Source organism: Antennarius striatus, chromosome 9, assembly GCF_040054535.1.
Source record: "Antennarius striatus isolate MH-2024 chromosome 9, ASM4005453v1, whole genome shotgun sequence".
Classification (NCBI taxonomy): domain Eukaryota; kingdom Metazoa; phylum Chordata; class Actinopteri; order Lophiiformes; family Antennariidae; genus Antennarius; species Antennarius striatus.
Window position 1 is genome coordinate 17,836,504 of NC_090784.1, and position 16,923 is coordinate 17,853,426.

The following is a 16,923-nucleotide window of genomic DNA, read 5'->3' on the forward strand; positions in this document are numbered from 1 at the left end:
GGCTGGCAGCAAACAAATCAACACACACACACACGCACACACCCACGTCGTCACCTGATTTGACACCAGAGGTGGCTTTGGTCCTTTTGCTCCCACGAAAGCTTGAAATGAAGTGTCTGGAGAAAGACACACGTTGCTGGGGAGTTGCAAGAGGATTAATGGCACTAAATGTAAATGAAGGTGCACAAACACATACATGTGTGTGTTACGCAGTCCATACGGAGCGAACTGCTGGAGAGCAGGGCCACCATGTGCCCTTCATATGGTAGAAACCTGGAGTCTGTAAGGAAAGGAGACTGCAGTCAGAACATGGCAATTAGCGCACAGACACACACACAGACACACACAGACATGCTGACGTACTTGAAAAGAAGTGTCTGTTTTGAAGTGTTCTTTTTATCACCTAGACTGTAATTATTATTTTTACTTGGATGATCTTATTCTTTCCTGTCTGCTTAACACATGGTGGAAATTCCCTTTATCGGGACTGGTGCGTGCGTGTGTGTGTGTGTGCGTGTGTGTGTGTCTGTGTACGTGCGTGCGTACATGTGTGTGTGTGTCGGCTTTCCGTTGAGGGCACACTGCCTCGGTCCATGCGTCATCCTGGTTTCCCGCTCCCACGACCGCTGTGATATTCCCACTCCAGTCGAGAGGATTACGCTCACACTGCGCGCGCGTGTGTGTGTGTGCGCTTCTGTGCAAGTGTGTGCATGAAAACGTGTGTGTGAACACAAAAGGTGTTGAGTTAGATTCTAGTCTTTGATTTTTTGATTTTTTTTTAATGTTTGTATTTGGTATTCTATGAAAGGTGTTTGTGCCAGGTTTTGCAAGAATTCTGCTCTTTTCAGATGATACCTTTTTGTATTTCAGTGCATGTTTACAAGGATAAGTTAAATAGGCATATGTCCTAATAAAAAAAGGACAACCCCCCCCTACCCCTGGTGTCACTCTCATAAATGAGACTTCTTCTGATCTGCAGACGAGAGTGGCGGGAAATGAAGCCTGTTGCCAATCAGTCATTCCAAGGAGCCGACTTAATGAGCGTAATCACGCTAAGAGGTCTCTGCTCCAGGAGACCTCCAGGGCCCCCTGTCCTCCAGTCTGTAGCCCACATCGGCCCAACACGGTGGTCAGAGGTCAGGGGGGACTGCCAAGCACAGCTGGCAAACATTAACATCGCGGCACATGTGCACAGTCGCGTACACAAGCGCACCATTGTGCACCGACGTATTCCTGTGCAGGCTGCTTGCAGATACGTTTGTAACGTGTCCTTTAAATTCCCAGCATTCGTTTAAAACTCCAAGGGGCCACCCTCAGCTGGAAACTTTTGTTTACTGCATGCTAAATGTGCACGAGCATAACATTCTGGTCCTCTGGTGTATTTTAAGTGTGATGGTTTGTGTAATGCCACTGAAGAAAATCCCTGAAAATACAGGTAACCGTGTTAATCTGTGGTATGAAATCCGGCTCTGATGCACGTTCAGACGCAAACCCCAGTGACACATCCACCAAACACGCTGGAGGAAACACTGCTGCATATGTATGGGGTTACTCACCTACAGTAGCTGGCTGGGCCTGTTTGTAGGACAGAGGGACTCTCTCTCTCGCTCTCATACACACACACACACACACACACACACACACACACACACACACACACACACACACACACACACACACACACACAGCTAAGATCAGAGCGTCAGAACGGAGGGAGCATCCAAGGGCAGTACCAGCATCTGACATTGTATTCTTGTGTTCAATGCTGGCTTCTGTCCATTGTCTTTACATCGTCTCTGTCTACCTCACGTATGTGACCAGCACATCTTTGTCCTTCACTGAATGAAGTCTGTATTTTCCATAAGGATATACACACACACACACACACACACACTAAAGTGTGCTCGACATACTGTACCCCGCAGCGCATGTGACCGAACTCTTCGTCACTTACATCCTCTTCTTCTTCTTGGCTCTCACATTGACAACTTGCCTTCTCACGCCTCTAACTCTGACTCGCCTCCCCACCCAAAAGCATTTAATTTCCTTTTAGAGGCAATAAACAGTCATCAAACCTGGCCTCTAAACAAAGCGCTCTCACGTGGGACTGGAACCTACACACACACACACACACACACACACACACACACACACACACACACACACACACACACACACACACACACACACACACACACACACACACACACACACAACTGAGTGTGAATAGGTCTGTGTGTGTGTGTGTGTGTGTGTGTGTGTGTGTGTGTGTGTGTGTGTGTGTGTGTGTGTGTGTGTGTGTAAGAGCCAATGCTGACGAAAGAGGCAGAAAATAAACACGGGGCTCATGGGGAGTATTGTAATCCCAACTTCCTGTCACAGTCAGCGCCTATTTACAGCCCAACAATGGGCAAGGCACAGCCTGTCCACGCACACACAAGCTGGTTGGTGGACTTCAATTTTAGTTTTGACATTGTGTGTGTGTGTGTGTGTGTGTGTGTGTGTGTGTGTGTGTGTTTGTGTGTGTGTGTGTGTGTTTGCACGTTTGCATGTGCATACAATGATACTGGAATAGATTGAGCTCATACACACGTCACTAAAGGGTCGTGCATGATTTTAGAGTTTTATACGGTTCTTTCCTTTAGTAATAAATTATGATCTGCGATATTGAGCCAAAAATACGCACAACACTCTTACTAGCTCCAGCCGTGACTATTAACAGCTGCGCTAATGTGTTCTCCAAAGATAGTTAACTGACATCACCCATAAAAAGACCAACGGGCCGACAAACACGAGGACCTGTTTGAGGACGTTCTGTCGTTCCATTAGAAGAACTAATTTGGTTTTATTTTGATTTTAAAAAGATATTGAAATCTAATTCATTGGATTCAGTCAGGTAACTCAGTGGTTAATCGTGTTAACGGCTTCAAACTAAGTTAGGAGCTGTTCAGAAATGTCTTCTCATTCCCTGACAGAGAGCTCCAGCTCTCCTTCTTTGATCGTTGTTTTAGACCTCAGCAGGCCCGTCTAATCGCAGACTTAATCCCTGGCCTAGAATAACACACAGTAACAAGTGAATTGATAGAAAGCGTTCCTGCTGTTTCCCTGAAGGCTTTACCCAAATCCATACTAGCATTGATCCTTGAGTCGACTGTTCTGGTTAAACAGGGATCCGGATGAAGCTGCGTCTCCTGGCTCGTGCCTCAGGAGGGTGTGGAGGAGCACACATGTGTGAATGAGTTAGCAGTTATATAGAGTCAGGATATAGAAGAGATGTGTGTGTGCGCGTGTGTGTGTGTGTGTGTGTTAATACATGTGTGTTGAGGCAAGTGCGGTGGGCAGCTAAACGCAGGAACTCAAAGAATTTCTTTCTTCTCTTTTGAAGTCAGTTCAAATGCTGTTCAAAGAGCGGTCTGCCTATATGACGGCGCAGGTTGATTGTATGTGTGTGTGTGTGCGTGTGCGTGTGTGTGTGTGTCTGTGTGTGTGTGTGTGTGTGTGTGGGTGTTTTGTTTTGTTTTTGTTTGTCTTTGCTTCCTAGAAGATGTAGGAAAACGTTACGTTTCACTTATTTGCACGGTGTTTGTGCAGCGACAGAGAAATGCAAGTTATTTATATCGTATTTAATCAAGTGTGGTGTCTCAGAATTTGCACTATTTCACTTCAGTCAGGAGTTATGTAACGAATAAAACAAATCGCTCTCAAACGAGTTTTGTTTTTTCATTTACAATATCAATTTTCAGACCCACGTATGACTTTTCTGTCATCGCCTAATTTGATTGGTCACGGTTTTAGTTCTGCTTGACTTCCTGTCTGTCGCTGCTGCCCCCCCCACCCCCTTCCAAACTCTTACCAGTGTCTCCCCTTAAGCAGAAATTACATGATCCTTTCTGCCTGGCGTAAACAATATTTTCTATTGCGCAGGCCTGCAGCGTCTCTCTCAGTCTCTCGCCTTCGTCTCTGGAAGTGAAGGATCCTGGGAAAGATTTGGCAGGGGAGATCTGTGAGAGATAAAGAGAGAGACGTATCAATAGTATGCTGAGAGAAAGGGGGGAGAAGGTTAAGAGTAACAGTCTGTCCCGAGAGCAAAAAATGGCCGAGTTAATCTGTGTAATACGCATAATAAGACACACACACTACCACTATAACTACCACTCAGCATAGTGGTAGTTATAGTCTGTTGGCTTAGTGTTACCTCCCTACCCTGAACCCCCTCCCTGTGTTTGAGAGAACTTTTTTTTTTTTGGATCATTTCTTATCTCCCTGATGGACAAACCACGCCATCTTAGTTCCTTTTTCTTGCTCTATACTTCTTCCTGCTTTCCTCTGTTCCATCTCAGCCCTCGGTGTGTGTGTGAGGGGATCTAGAGGTTACATAAAGTGGATGTGGATCAGAGGAAGAAAAAGCAGAGAGATGTTACATAAAGAGCTGCATCTGGACAAAGGTTAATAAAAATGGAGCCTTGGACTGCAGGCAGGAGTCATGAGAGAGAAGAAGCTTAAAAAACACAGAGAGAATGGCCATTACGTAAACAGATAATGATGGGTGAATTATTGGTGGCTTTGTTTTGTTGTTACATAAAGAGATGGGGTCCAGCTAGCAGAATGAAACAACACAATGTTCAACACGTCTGATCAAATCTGCACTTAAAAAGATGCTTGAAAAATGGATTTCTTCTCTAATTCCTTCCCTTTCTGAGCTCGCACAAACGAAACGCGAAGCGGCGTGAGTCAAAGCGGCGTGAGTCATACCTGCGACGCGCAGGAAACTGTTTACATACCGCCGTGCCTCGCCATCCATTTACAAACCGCATTTAGCAGCAGGTTTAACGCTCCATACGTTGACCTTTGATCTCTTGGTTTATTTATCCCTCTTCCCAACACTCCTTACCCCCCCAAACCTGCCTCCCTACTCCTGCCCCCTCCCTTTACTGTGTCTGCTTTGTGTAAATGTCAGACAACACTCTGTAATATCTATCATTTCAAGTGGGGGGGGGGGACATAAAAGACTGGTGCTTATTAAAACGTGTGCTTGAGCGCGCCGACACGTCTGTCACGCTCTCGTCGAGTTTGGAAACAAACTTATACTTTTATAAGGAGTATGTTTGAAATGACATGTTGTTGTTAATTGAGCGGTGTGTGTGGGTGTGTGTGCATATATTTATTTTGGCAGTTTAGAGCCAGACTGTTTCACAAGATAAAACGTGTGTGAGTGTGGTGTTTAAACGTGTCGTGTCTGCGTTTCTTCTCTTCAACAGATATTATTACAACAAGAGGATCCTCCACAAGACCAAAGGCAAGAGGTTCACCTACAAGTTCAACTTCAATAAACTCGTTTTGGTCAACTACCCCTTCATTGATATGGCCTCCACTGGTAAGCCGCGACAATCTGAGTGTGCATGTTAAGATATTCCCTAATCCCACAATAGGATGCAAGGATTCCATAGGATTACACAAGAGAGTGGGATTTATTATTTCTCAACGTTGTCTCTCCTATTTTTTCCTCCTCCTTGTCGTTTCCAGGAAGTGGCGTTCCTCAGAGCGCCCCACCCGTCCCCACCGGTGCAGGAAGTCACTTCCGCTTTCCTCCTTCCACCCCCTCCGACGTTCTGTCTCCCAACGAAGACCTGCGCAGCCCCGGCGGCATGTTCAGCTCGGTGGCCCGGCGGATGGCCCGCGGCTCCGTCAGCGACTGCAGCGACGGCACCTCGGTCAACTCGGAGATCGAGGAGGGCAACACGGGCGTGGGGGAGGAGAGGGTGGAGAGGGGTGTGAGCGGAGGAGGAGGAGGAGGTTACCGGAGTATCATCCATCCACGACTTTCTCATGAAAGCTTGTTCCGTATGTACGGAGGGCCCGGTAATCCCGGCGGACACCCGGGCTCCCGTGGTCCCGCCGGGCACCGGATCCATCCAGAGCCCCTGTCGCCGTTCCCCGTGTCCCCGCTGCCGGGGCCCGGAGGAGCCGGCCTCCTAGCGCCTCCTCTGTCGCCGGCGCTCTCCATGACCCCGACGTCCCACCTGCCGTACACTCCTTCACCCAACCTGTCGCCCATGCTGGGCTCCCACTTCTCCTTCAACCCAGAGGACATGAAGCGCTACCTGCAGGCTCACACCCAGTCGGTGTACAACTACGGTCTGAGCCCCCGAGCCTTCCTCCAGTACCCCAACATCGTCATCCCCCAGCCCCACCGGCCCACCGCCGACAAGACCGGTCTGAGCGGAGAGAGAGGCGAGAGAGCAGAGAGAGCGGGGACGGCAGCGGCGGCGGCGGGGGGAGACAGGGGGGGAGAGCGGCACCACCACCCGCCTCTGGCTCACTCCGCCCACCATCACCCGCACCCACCTCACTCCGCCCACCCTCACACCCATTCTCACCCCATGCATCACCCGCTCCACCTGGGCGAGGAGCCTCCACACATGTCCCCCTTCAAGTTCAAGCTGCAGCCGCCGCCGCTGGGCAGGAAGCAGAGGGACGGTCAGAGCCAGGGGAAACCACGGCAGGGCTCCATGTCCTCCTGCTCAGGGTCCGGATCCATGTCGTCCAGCTCCGGCCTGGGCTCGTCGCTGTCGTTCGGCAGCGACCTGAGCTCAGCCAGCGGCTCCAGCATCGTCTCCGCCTCCTCCTCCATGCAGTCGCTCAACAGCGCCGGGCTCCCCAAGATAAAGGTGAGATACGTACGCCCAAATATTGCCATCGTGATCCAAGTTTTATCAATTACTAACAAAAATGTTTTGAACAAAGTTAATGTTCTAAATCGCGTTTGATGTTATTTTTCTTTATTCACTAATTTGATCCTTGATTGTTGGAGTTTCTGTGTTTCCATTGGTCCAGGTGGAGCCCATCTCTGACATCGAATCAGAGGAAGAGGTGGAAGTGACTGACATCAGTGACGAAGACCCGGATGAGAGAGATGAGGAGTTTGAGCTCTTCTCCCTTCGCCACCGCCTCGCTAACGGCGCAGCTGCCCCCCAGCATCCGTCGCATCCCGACGAGGAGCTGGACGAGGACGTCTTCAAAGCCCCCGCTCCGCCCCCGCCCAGCCTGATGCCCTTCTTCAACTCGCAGCACACGCACACCAACGCCAATCGCAGCCTGCCTGCCCTGAAGAGCGAGCCGGTGGAACACGGGGACGGCAACTCGCCCTCGCCTCAGACGGGCTCGGCGGGGGGCCCCCAGACGAAATGCATCCCCCTGAAACTGCGCTTCAAGAGGCGCTGGAGCGAAGACCAGCGCATGGAGGCCTCGCAGGAGGAGTCGGACGACAAGAAAGTGAAACCGCAGGAGGAGAGGCAGAGCAACGGCCGGATGGAGACGGAGGAGGACGGGACAGGAAGCGGGGACGGGGACAGTCCACCCCCGCTGGCGTACGAAGGCTCTCTAGCCACGCCGTTGAGGGTGAGCGCCGAGCTGCATCGTGCCACCGCACAGCTGTCTCTGGAGAACAAAGACTGCTGATGAGCAACTGCCCCCCTCCAAACACTACTGGGGGAGCACAGGAGTGTGTAAATGGTTCCTCTGTCATCCCTCTGCCACACTGACAAACGTTTCCTGAGACCTCCGGCGAACTGAGAGCACAGTCCGTATGCACACATACGAAACTAACACACCTCAGAGATGGCCTGAATCTCCTCCCGGTATGACCCCCCCCCCACCACCACCACCAATCCTCTGTTGGATCGGGGGTTCTTCTAGAACACATCCTATTGGAGGAGGAGGAGGAACCCGCTCAGCTTCAGCGACGGTAGATGCAGCAACTTTGAATCAGAGGAAAATCTCCTCTCTCCTCCAGATCACCCCCCCCCCCCAGTAGCACAGCTCCCATCTTCAGTCAGCACCTTCCTCAGGGTCAACACTTCTCCCTCACACACACCAAGGAGGACAACATGCACACAACCCCCCCCCCCCACTGCTACGTTACCGGTGAGACGGGACTTTGATAAGTGCCTGTAAGGAAAACCCATCAGCCCTGGAGCGAAGAAGGGAGACGAACGTTTGGCAGATACTGGAAAATCGTCGGGGGTGGGGTTGGGGGGGGCAGACTGACTACACCTGGCTCACTCCACTCAGGGAAGCCATTCGCTGTACGCTTATTGGAATCACACACAAACAAATACAGGAACGACTCGCGTTCGAAGCGTCGCTCACGGACGAGGCGAGACGTTCACGTTGTCTCAGAGCTTTTGACTTCCTGCAGTCTGTTTCCTGTTCTGCCTGCTCTTTCTCTGGTGCCCCCCCCCCCTTCCTCTTCCCCTTCCCCTTTCTCGGAAGATGTGCGCAGAGGGTTAAGAGTAGAATCGAGATGCATCGTGGTGCGAAAGGACGAGGTCGAGGGGACGTCAAAGCGAAGGTCTTCGGGGATGGGGGGGGGGGGTTCCTGTAACCGATAACCAGCCTTCTTGCCTCACTGAACACAGAGAGTAACGCGAAAACTCCCAGAATCCTCGTTCACCAGCTGAAGCTCGTCTAACAATCAAAGATAGTGTTAAACTAAACCAGCAAAGACACACACACACACACACACACACACACACACACACACACACACACACCTCTTTATGCCTTGTTTTTATAACATGTATAAAAATGCAAACTGAGCTCTAATGACACACATGCAGACTATATGTTTATATATTCTAAATGAAATTATTAAGAAGATTAGATTTTAAAAGAGACCATAGCATATTAACAATATGATTAATTCAGGATATTTTGTAAGTGGATTATTTTTTTTGGGGGGGGGGGGTGTGAGAAGCCGCTCTCTAGGTAACACGGTGTGGTGAGTGGGTGGGTGGACAGAGGAAAGAGGGATTGAGAGGGGGGGGGGCTTTTCTTGTACATTTGTTTCATAGACAAACAAGTCAGAAAACAGACGACAAGCCGATCAGAACCAGACGGACACTCCGACAGACTGCTGCTGATTCAGATGTGTAGCTGGCTTACCTCTCGGTGTGGAGCTTTATGCTATTTCCTGTTTGTACAGTCCTGCTCAGCTCAGTGGGGTTCCTCCAAGGATTCAACCCCTCACCCCCCTCCCCCCCCACTTGACCCTAGACTTACATCATCTGCCTCTGTGTGCGTGTCCGGGGTGGGATCGGGGTCCATTAGTGGGTCATTAGCGAGATAGTAACCCCGTCTCTTCTGCCTGTTTGTGCAAACGCTGGAAAGTTCACAGCAGGTCTCGAATCAGGCTGAGAGAGAGAGGTGGTTAATGAAACGCCGTCTCCTCAAACTATTCATGTTGACACACACACACACACACACACACACGAGAAATCAGTGATGATGCTTTTACACCTTCGGTCTTGGTGACTGGGTCATCTGACCAGCGGCCTGTCGCTGCCTGACCGGCGATGAGACGGATCCATAGCAGAGGACGGTCAGATCGATGGCCTCCAGGCGGTCTGTGCAGCTGAGCTGATTGAATTTCCTCATCAGACCCCTGTGGTCTGGACTGGAACATGTCATAACGTGCACACACACACACACACACACACACACACACACACACACACACATGATGTCCTGTGTCTGTATTTGAAATGACAGCTGCCTTACTACTACTACTACTACTACTACTACTTGTCATATCTCAGCCACAGATGAAGCATTCGTCTTACCTGCTCGCCGCTCGTTCTCTCTTTCCTCCGTTTAAACGTTCCCGGCTGTGTTTTCAGTCGCTCTCGAACCTTTTTTTTGCTTGGAAATCTGGCTCAGTCGCGACACTGCAGCGTAAAAAAACAAAAAAGAAAACATTGATCAGGCTCTGATAGTCACACAGCCTGCCTCTCGTCCTGCGTCAGGTAGACAAAACGGCACAAAGATTTCACGAATAAAGGATTCTCAGTTTATTTGTCTGATTTTTAATATTGCTATTGATTATTGTTGTTGTTCTTATTGTTCTCATTGGGTTATTTACCTCTCCACCTGGCATTATTATAATTCCATGGCTCTGTTAGCTGTTGCTTTTTATGTCGTGAAGATCATTTTGGATTATGTGAACACCTCCCCCAATGCCATTCCCTGTTTCAAACCTTTAAACTTCCTGAACCTGAGACTTTTTTTAACGTCTTTAGTTTTTAACCATTGTAATATAAACAAAATGTGTAATATTAATTTTGTTGCTGACAGAAAAAAATAACATTGGTCTCAGAGGGAAGGGCAGCGGCAGAGGATTTTATTTAAGGGCACAGGGGGAGTGGTTTTATCCTTTTTCTCATTTATTGTAATTTTTATTTTATAATGTTCTTTTTTTTTTTGCTCTTGTATTATTTTCTCTTATTTTTTGAGGGGGTGGGGTATCATTTTAAAAGAAGCAAACAGATGTGTATTAATTGACTCTATTCTCTTCTTCTTTCTCTCTCCTCCCCCCCCCCCCAGCAGTTACATAACACTCAGACGGAGATGTGAGAGTTAATACCAGATGTAACGTTCAACATCTCCACTTCTTTCATGTTTTATTTTTCCAAACTTGTAATTAAGCTGTAATCAGGGTTAATTAAAGTTGGTTAAATCAACTTTGCTTTGTTTGTTTATTTCTTCCCTTCTTTTGTGCTTTAATATTTATTAACGACACCGAATCAGTCGCTGGAGTTTTTATCAGTTGTAAACAAGAAGATTAACCCGACATGTCGTCAGCCAGAAGCAGACAGTCATATGAGGCTGGAGTGTTCTTCTGTGGCTCCTTCACTGGCCCAGTTAATTACAGGAAAGATGAAATGACGCTGAACGTTCTGCTGCTTTGTGAAGAAGTCAACACAACGTTGCTTTTTAAAAGGAATATTAAATTACACTGGAAATGTTTTAAATAAATACGATCATCAATGGTGACTAATGACAAGAATGACACCTCACTTTAAGTCATGAGTCAGCAGGAGCTTATCTTAGCTTAGTTTAGCTTAGCTTAGTTTAGTCAGGCCAGCTGTTAAGTCTGCTGAGCTAAAGGGCTACTAGTGTTAACTGCCAAGAGAACTAACTCTGAAATTCAAACTACCCTTTAAATCTTAAATATACAGTTAATCCTGAAGTTTTTTATTTTTCCTGTGTAACAGCACCATATTTTTCAAATTAATACTAGTTTTATTTGTTTCTCCAATAATCAGTTTAACAGGTTTGAACAAAAATAAATAAATTTAACACAAAAACAAACAAACAGTAGAGCATATATGTTCAAGCAATAACATAGACGTAAGCTATACAGCAAGGTCAAACTGTTGTTTAGTTTAAAGACTCTTTTTCTGTTCATTAATTTTCGTGTTTGCCATCATCTCTGATGTCAAGGTCGTGATGTGCGTGGCTGAGATGAACACTCGGAACGCTCATGGCTGCCACGACGCAGAGGCCTCTGAAGGTGGAGGTTTAGCAGCAATGAAGAAAAGCACTTTATCTGCAGGGCTGGCTCACCCACACTCACCCATGTAATGCACACACGGCTCACCCATTCACCTTTCAAAAGGATGTTCTGCCTTTGAGCGGCACTATAATGTCACATGGGAGATTTAATGTCAGAAATGCAATCAAAACATGACACAAACAAACAAAAGATGCCAAAAGCTGAGACAGAAACTGCCCCACACATAATGTTTTAACTTTTTCTTAATATTTAAGTTGTGGAGTTTGTGACACTAAAACACCATAAATATGTTTGATAGAAGTAACACTTTCTTGCTTACCTGTATAGTTTTTTAAGTCGTACTAGAGATTTAGATGTGAAAGCTGTATTAAAACATGAAAGAGTGGATTTTTTTCATTGGTTTGACATTTAAAGTGGCTTCTCTCCACGGACTGTCCTGTAATTTAGTCTGAAAATCTGAGCCAGAGTGGCAGGAAGCACACACATTCTGACAAGAGATATTCTGTGATATTCAGAATAACCTCGAGAAATTTGTTCAGACACCAAAACCTGTCTGAGAATGTATTGAATGCATTCCTACGATGCCAAAACAAACAAAATCAGTAGTTGATCCAGCCACTGATTACGTGCACTTTAAAAAAAAAAAAAACCCTCAAAAGCACCGTTTGCCAGTCTAAAGATCAGGACATGGTTTTTAAGATAAATTCAGTAGAATTTTTTTAGTGGAACATAAATGTAGAAACATGCTGTTCTATTTCTAAATAGGCATAAATTATCTACTATTTGTTCTATGGAACTTTTTAAGACAAGAACCTGCTTTGACTTTCACTGACTTGGATGACTGCAGAGCAGAGGAAGAGGTGTGAGGCATGAAGTTCTGCCGGCCCAAATGACTCAAACCACATTTTTTCCTATCTTGACTGCCTGCTGAGCAGGTGAAACGTTCTATACATGGTGCTGTATGACAGGAGTGTCACGTTAGGAGAGAAAAACCACTGAAATGAGCAATGGACTTTAAAAAAAAAAAAAATTCCTTCCATGTACTGCGAATATTCTCAGTATGTTTTTATGGAAATAAATTTGCACTAAATAAATGATGCTATTTAAAATCAGTATTTAATTACAGCACATCTTACTACATATTTGAAATAATTCACTTAAATCCGTACCCAGTAGACTGAACCACTGCACAGCAAACATAAGTCAAGACTAATGAGGGCTAAAAGCAGTGTGCTCATCAAAAACAAAAAGAAAACCATAACTGATGATTAGAGATAAATACTGTAATTTAAATGTACATCCTTGGTCACAAATGTGTGTAACAAACGTTACAAGTTAGTTCATTTTAAATAATTTAAACAGATCAAATATGAGCCATTTAAGCGTGTTTGGGGAGGGGGACACCACAGGTCCTTACTAGGGGTCCACACACCGGTTGCCGATGGGATGGAGACTTCTGGCCCCGGGTGTTTACACTCCACTCCCTCCATTCACAGCAGGAGAGAGAGAAACAGAGAAAGAGACAGAGTGAGACCACAGGAACCGCTGCTCCCTCTCATCTCTCCTCCTGCTTCCTTTGAGCGCCTGCATGCTTTCGCAGAAAGCCGCGCAGAGCTCCGCGCTCCACGCACAACCCACGACCTGTGAGGTCGCGCAGCAGGAAGCTTTTTGTGAACGCACACGCTACTGTTACATCTTCTGGAGAGGAGACATACGGAGACATGCCTGTAACTAAACCACATCCTTCTGCTTACAGAGAAAAGCCGCCCGGCGCAGGAATGGGCGCAGAGAGTCGAGCGCACATTGATGTGGTTGATTGTAACTCCGGTGCGCGTATTTCGTTTTTTCGCTTTCCTTTATGTTGAACATATTTAAACTCAGAAGTTATATGATTTTTTTTGTGTCATTTCTGGAATTAGTCTCATAGTAACTGTAAATAATGCTCTGTGAAACTGGCCTAACTTGATGTTTTACAAGCCGTCAAATCCAAAATGGTTTACAGTACTTCACTCCCTCTGCTTCGTTATGTGACATTGAATGTCTCCCCCTGTTGGTGGAATTAGAAACTGCATGTCGTCAGCTGGAAATTAAAATTCTGTTTCTTAGTCCTTATACAGGTATTTCATTACATATACTGTACTGTATTTCATGTATTTAATTTTACTCGTTTATGATAGTATAACAGGAATTAGATTCTTGTTATGGTTTCTGCTTCTTTCATATCAGTTGTTACTTCATCAACTAAACATAATTATATAGAAAAAATAAAATATTTCAGTGCACTGAATCAGTGTGTGCTGTTTTGAAACCCCTTTTATAAACTTTTTTATGAACACATATATCAGAGTAAATCGGAGCAATTTTTTTTACGTCATGCGTATTTTCTTCTTATATTTGTTAATAATTATTATGTTGTATATAACTGTGTATATACATTTGTGTGTTCATCTCATACAAAAGTCAAAAACGTTTAGATCAATTGTACAAAGGTCTTGGGGGTATAAAGGGGCTTTAAAGCATATTACCCACCCCATCCTCATCTCGTCTTTAATATACACAGGAATCTGTGTGTCCAAGGACGTCTGTCTTATCTTCAGCTTTGGGACGTGGACTCCACAGAACAGCTGAGTGGTGTAAAGTTACTGTGAACAAGAATGCAGCGAGCACAAGGGCCTACTGTTCTCCAGGCTGCAGGCAGTGAGGACGCCTTCTGTGCAGACTCCAATGACGCTCGCTGAGCAAATCCTACCGATGTACAGCAACTGCTCAGGCATCAGAATAAAAAAGAGACTTTCATATATTTTCTGCATTTTAAAAAAAATAATATCCATTTAGTCAAACCATTGTTATCTCTGGGATTAATAGCTGCATGTACAAGTACAATCCCCTAAATCCTTAACCTTGCAGGGTCCAAGTGCAGCATTTATCAGACCTTATTAGACATTATGGCTCGTAGCTGCCTCCACCTTGAAGCTGTAGGGGCAGATTTATTCTCTGATATACGATACATGAAGAGACCTTCCTTTCCTTCAGTCTGTAAAAGCACAGAGAGTAAAGAGTGCATAAGTTCAGTGAAAAAACTAAAAATACTCATCTATTAAAAGACTCTGAGCCTCTTGTGTAAAAATCTTTTCTTAAGACAAATCTTGTCTACTCAAAAGAAGCAAAATTATATAATGGAGCTTATTCATTCACAAATAATCCTATGCAGCAAAAAATTAATAAATTCTCTATTAAAATATTAATATGAAGGTGATAAAAGTTCTCATCACGCAGCTCTGTGATGGTACGCTCTGCTGTAACAGTGCATTGAAACGAACATTTGCAAAAGAAGGAAAGAAATTTGAATGATAATAAGTTTAGCAGGTATCACCATAGAAACCTGCTAAACTTATTAGCAGCCATCCATTTGAACTTGAACCATTTTACTAAAAAAACATGCATTTCAATATCATGATGACGCTACAGGAAAAGTCAACAGGAAAAAAAACCTGTGAATCCATCTGGTAGCCGGTGAGATGCTGGATGAATAAACATCCATCAAATAATTGTTGAAGCAGTTCAGTCGAGACCTAAGGGAATTACCAGCAAATATCACGAAAAAAATAGTCATCTGTGTGTGAATATTTATAATCCAAAATCATCTCTAATAATTCCATCCCTCTTGTTAGCAAAACTCCGTAGCTGCAGGAAGGATTTAACACTGGCGTTCAGATGACACCTGGTGAATTACTTCAAGACAGTACACTTGAAACACATTCACTAAATACTCAGTTCTGTTGTTTGCTTTGATTCATTTCCATCACTTTTCCAGGCCTTACTGGTGTAGTTTAATGAGGTCAAAGGTCAGGCTACTGTGCATGTTTCTGCTTTAAGAGATCCTGATGTCAGCACTAGTCAATAATTATCTCTGACATTTGTCGAGCCAACGTTAATGTTCTTTCCTGCTCTTGTTCTCCAGACTCCAGCGTTTCTTCCCTCTCCCCTCTCTCCCTTGCCGGGGGCCTACCTGAGGCTGGAATGACAGCGATCCCAGCGGGAGACCAGGGTCTCTGGTGTTTGACTGACAGACCAGTGAAGAACACATGAGGGGAGGGTGAAGGGTGAAGGTCAGATGTCAGGCTCCCATCATGTGGAGAAGAGCGGGGCTGGGGGAAACTGAGGGGGGGGGGACTTGCTAATGAGGTGGCGTGGTGTTTAGAGTCGTGCAAGAAAAAGTGATAAAAACATACAATAAAAATTATTTAAGGATATATTACTCCCCTGGTAATGGGACAATGGAGCATGTATGTCTACCCCAGTGAGCAAACTGAATTTACTGAAGAAGACCAAGGTATGTGGAGTATTGCCTCACAAATAATGAAATTAAATAAGCTGTTAATTGATTATTATAATTGTGACCTGACAGCCAAAAGACAGGATTTACTCCACACAAAAAATCTTCACACTTGTGTGGTTGACTGAAATCTGGATTACAGTTTGAATGGTGGGACCAGTTTGAAATTTCAAATATTACATAGGGTCTAGCCATTTTTTAAAAATAAGCAAATTAAATAATCCTCCAAAGTCTTTCAACAAAAACAATATTGTGTCCATGTACCATCTTGAATAGCATCTTCAAGTTTGTTGCTGATGTAAAGTTTTTTTGCATCTTCTCCGTGCTGGTATTCAGTGTTTATCTCCTTACATGATGGCTGGGCCACTGCAATAAATGACAGTACAGTAATTAATAAAATTTAGTGGTATCAAAATACAGTAACTATTTCTATTCTCATTGCGTTTTATGGGGTAAATGTCAAAGCTTGCATATTAAAATGATAAAATTGACTCAAGTTAGTTGTATTAATACTTGCTTTAAAGTACAATGCAAATTTTCTTTCTTATGCAGTTTATTATCTTAAAATATAAAGCTTTACCTTTAAAAAGTAAAGGTCATCCCCATCCTTTTGTACACAAAAACCTATTAAATTAAACCTTAAATGAAAACTGAATGAGAAAAACAAAATACCTCCAAAAAGGATAATTTTCTGGACAATATATAATTTTTCAAAGTTGCAATGGTTTACAAATACAACTAGATGTCACTCTACATCAACAAATAATCAATACCCAGCTTTCGCCCTGTCTTTCCCCGCTTTTACACACACACACACACACACACACACACACACACACACACACACACACACACACACACACACACACACACACACACACACACACACACACACACACACACACACACAGTGGTGGTTAACATAACCCACACCTCCAAAACATGGAAACACTTTCAGCCAATCAGAACTTTCTCCTGTATTTAGGTCGCCTCTCCTCGTTTCTCTCATCACTGAGCATTGGTCACACATCAAGCTGCACGCACCAGCTGCCACCGACAGGGGGCGCTTTTACCGTGAGACCCCGCATGGCTGTGTCAGCGTGAGTCCGGGCTTCTACTACACACGGAGCCGATGATTATGTAATGTTTACTACCGACGCACTATGTCGTTTGTGAAGTGGTGTAGCTACTCTTCTTCGGTGGTGTCGTAAAATGTCACGAATGTCATGTGTCA

At 45.2% G+C, this 16,923-nt stretch overlaps 1 protein-coding gene across 1 annotated transcript in view; it reads left to right on the forward strand.

The window, feature by feature from the left end:
* The window catches only part of erfl3 (Ets2 repressor factor like 3), a 42,108-nt gene extending 31,878 nt beyond the window's left edge, over positions 1 to 10,230 (forward strand). The window contains exons 3-5 of the mRNA XM_068323247.1: positions 5,259 to 5,374; positions 5,524 to 6,668; positions 6,835 to 10,230. Of these exons, the coding sequence (XP_068179348.1) occupies positions 5,259 to 5,374; positions 5,524 to 6,668; positions 6,835 to 7,458 (1,885 nt within the window). The 3' untranslated portion in view covers positions 7,459 to 10,230. The remainder of the gene's footprint in view (positions 1 to 5,258; positions 5,375 to 5,523; positions 6,669 to 6,834) is intronic.
* Positions 10,231 to 16,923: the final 6,693 nt, after the last annotated feature.